Here is a 3,487-nt window from a genome sequence, read left to right on the forward strand (position 1 = left end):
AACTGTCCGCATACCTGTCATAAGCTAGCTTGAATTAAATACTTTCTCGCATGTTACTTTGAGACTGAACGCGGCCTGTTTTGCACACAAAATGCTTGTATGTGGGCCACAAATTTGAAATTCACATTTGCTACTTCATACGCAATAACTTATGCAACCGAATTGAATGAATTAAAAAATTCTAATTTAAATAAAAATGCATTTCTCAAAAACATTTCACTATACTCACATTGATTTTGTCTGTAACCATTTTGATCGGCATTGTAGAAGACAGTGATGTAACGTCCATCGGTCTGACGGTAGGAGTAATAGCCAACCACAACCAGCGTTTTAACTTTGTCATAGACAAGAAAGTAGCCACGTTCATAGCGCGCAGTACCATCAGCCAATTCGTATCTGAACTCGTAGCTGCCATCCGGGAAGCGATGGTCGAAACGATCCAAAACATTCTTTTCTGTTACTGGCTCCTGTTGGGGTCGCTGTTGTTGTTGTTGCTGCTGCTGCCACTGCTGTTGTAGACTGCCACTACCAATATGATTATTATGCAAATATTGATTTTGGTTATTTGTAAAATATGCCGAAGCAGATGCATCGCTTTGCTGTGAGCTGGCGGCGTATTGATTGTTTGGACGCGGTGAATTGCTATTAACAGCCGCTTGCGTGCAAGTCAAAGCCAAGCAACAGAAAGTGATAAATGCAAATATTGTGCGACACATTTTTTTTTTGCGTACGCTTGACAAATTAATCCTTTTCAGAGAAAAAAGCCACAAAAGCTTTTCACAACTTTTAGCGGTAAGTTGCAATTCGTGCGAGCGTGTGTGTGTGATTGTGTTTATTGGTGCGCGCGGTGGGAGTATGTGCGTCTGTTTTGTTACTCAGAAGCAGTTTAATGTAAATACTGGCTATGCGCACGCTTTTATAGTACTTAGCTGCTGACAGGCAGGCGTACATACATACATATGTATGTAGATATGTAGATATATGCCAGTATAAATGTACACATCTGCGCGCATCTATGTAAATAAAGTTGTCAAAAATTTGAGACGCTTCATCAGCGCGCGCGCGCGCGCCCCAAGCTGCTCAGCGAGTAGGCCGACCGATCTGCTGGGCGGTGGACTGACTGTCCTGCTGACTCTTTGGCGGCGAGCGTAATCACAACCGGCATCTGGTGAGAATGCTTTGAAACCGCTCTTATGCGCGCTTACATTTACGTACATAAACAACGTAGAAACATAAATGCGCACGCACAGTCTGCCCCACCTGCTGCTGCTGCTGCCGCTGTCGGCGCTGCCTTGATTGCTATTTGCCACACAGCGTGTTCTAAGGTTAATTTACGTTTTTGATTCTAATTTGCAACGGCACTCAAAAATTTGTACGCGCGCGCGCGCGCACTTTTCGCTTGCGAAGGTACAGAAATAAATGGAGCGCAAAAATAGCGCTTTCGTTCGTTAAGCCGCAGCCGCCACCTCAATGAAGATCACATTGAAGATTGCGCTGATAAGTGATTTGAATTTTTTTCCTCTCGTATACATACACACACACACACGAATATGTATGAATAATTGTACAGAAAATCGTGTGTACATTTTTACCTGTACGTTGACTAATTCCCGCCTTTTTGTCATTCGCTCAAAAATTTCATCTTTACTTGTTGAGCCTTATCTGATCTCGACTGCGTCTTTTACGCGGTCGCAACGCGAAAATGGGCTCTATACAACATAAATATTGCGGGGAGAACGTGCTCCAGGCCTTAAATGTTTTTTTTTTGTGTTTGTTTGGAAGTGCTCAGCGCATACGCACATACTGCTCGCGTTGCTTTTAATGGAACGCTTGAGAGAACGCGAACAGAATTGGTGTGTCTGAACAATCCAGTGTTTCATATAATTCTACGGTACATTATGTATTACTTGCCACCAAAAAGTATGTCACACAAAAATTAAATTTGCTGCCATCAAAATTGTTGTCTTTACACTTGTCATTTTAACGGTTTCAAATATTTTCCCATCTTATTCATTTTGAGATTATAATCGCTTTTATACTTTTAAGTAACTTTGCAAAAAAAAAAAAAACAAACACAAATAAGTAAATGGTTATTAGCGAATGTTTTTTTTCCTGTTTTTTAGGTGTGTGCTCGTTTATATTTTTATGATTTAGTTATATTACATTCAAATAAAATTGAGTTTGTTAACCCTCTTTATATTAATGGGATGCTGCAAATGTAGACCAGTTTGTACGAGATATTAATTGATGAGTTTTTTTTAATATATTCTATAAATATAAAATATGATATCGGAGTACCTCAATGAATATAAAAAAAAATATCAAAATCCATTGGGCGTTTTTTTCTATGATAACACTGTACGGCAAAATCAAATTTGTTTCTGGGTATTGGACCAAACCAATTTTTTTAAGAGATTGAGTCATATTTAGCTAAAAGAGTAATTTCTACGTTTTTTGAAGTTAGCCTCCGAAATCGAGATATGGGCCTTCGAAGTTCGAAATAGGACCTTTGGTAAAAAATTATATTTAATTATTGCATATAAATAACCAGAAACCTAAAAATATAGACGTAGTCCCCCTTTTGCTCTTATTTAAATGGTATATAACTTTTTTTTGCAAACTTTTAATTTTTTTGTTTAAGATATATTTATTTTTATACAAAAAAAGGTATATTTTCCTTTGAATGTGTTTTTTCTCAAATTTTTATATCCGAAGTATATAAATATGCATATCACAAGAAAGGGGATTAAATCACCTTCATAACGATAAGAATCTTTCAGTTAAAAATTTTCTGAAATATTATGTTTTTAATTTTTCGAAGATCTGACCATTGACCAGTTATAGCACCTGTAATATAAGTTTTCACAAAAAAAGTTGTATACCATATAAATAAGAGAAAAAGGCGGGCCCCATCTGTATTTTTACTTTTATTGCTTTTTACATGCAATAATTAAAACTAATTTTTAACCAAAGGCCCAATTACGAACTTCGAAGGCCCATATCTCGATTTCGGAGGCTAACTACGAAAAACGGAGAAATTACTTTTTTACCTATGACTCAATCTCTTAAAAAAAGTTGGTTTGTACAGTGTAATTTTTATTAATTCAAAGATTCTACAATTCACAAAGTTCGTATTTTACTTCTAGTTTTAGTAATTACATTTGAAAATTCAAAAATTAAACGATTACCTGTGAACACTATTGTAGTAATTAGTGTTGTCAGATTTTTTTTCCAACCATACGGCACAAATGAGTAATAAAGGATTTCCTTTAAAAGCCCAACTACGAACGATATAGTATTAACAAAGGTGATCCATTTCGACGAAGTAATACTCAGATTAGTTATAATATTATGATAATTTTCGTTTATTTCATGGCAACACTTTTTAATTTATACAAAAATATGTACATACGTATGTACGTAAACATATAATTGACGAAACCATAAAAACAAAGTAAGAGATACAGTTGCGGTCAAAATAATAGCA

The 3,487-nt window shown here is 36.0% G+C and overlaps 1 protein-coding gene across 1 annotated transcript; it reads right to left on the reverse strand.

The window, feature by feature from the left end:
• Positions 1-229: 229 nt before the first annotated feature.
• Positions 230-1,995, reverse strand: LOC118756238 (the record flags this gene model as incomplete). The annotated part of the gene is given in 1 exon segment (XM_036491013.1): positions 230-1,995. A coding segment is annotated over 1 exon segment (487 nt), but the record flags the coding sequence as incomplete, so codon positions are not given.
• Between the last annotated feature and the right edge of the window lie 1,492 nt (positions 1,996-3,487).

This window comes from Rhagoletis pomonella, unplaced genomic scaffold, assembly GCF_013731165.1.
Source record: "Rhagoletis pomonella isolate Grant_MI unplaced genomic scaffold, Rhpom_1.0 Rhpom_scaffold_09361, whole genome shotgun sequence".
Taxonomy (NCBI): Eukaryota; Metazoa; Arthropoda; class Insecta; order Diptera; family Tephritidae; genus Rhagoletis; species Rhagoletis pomonella.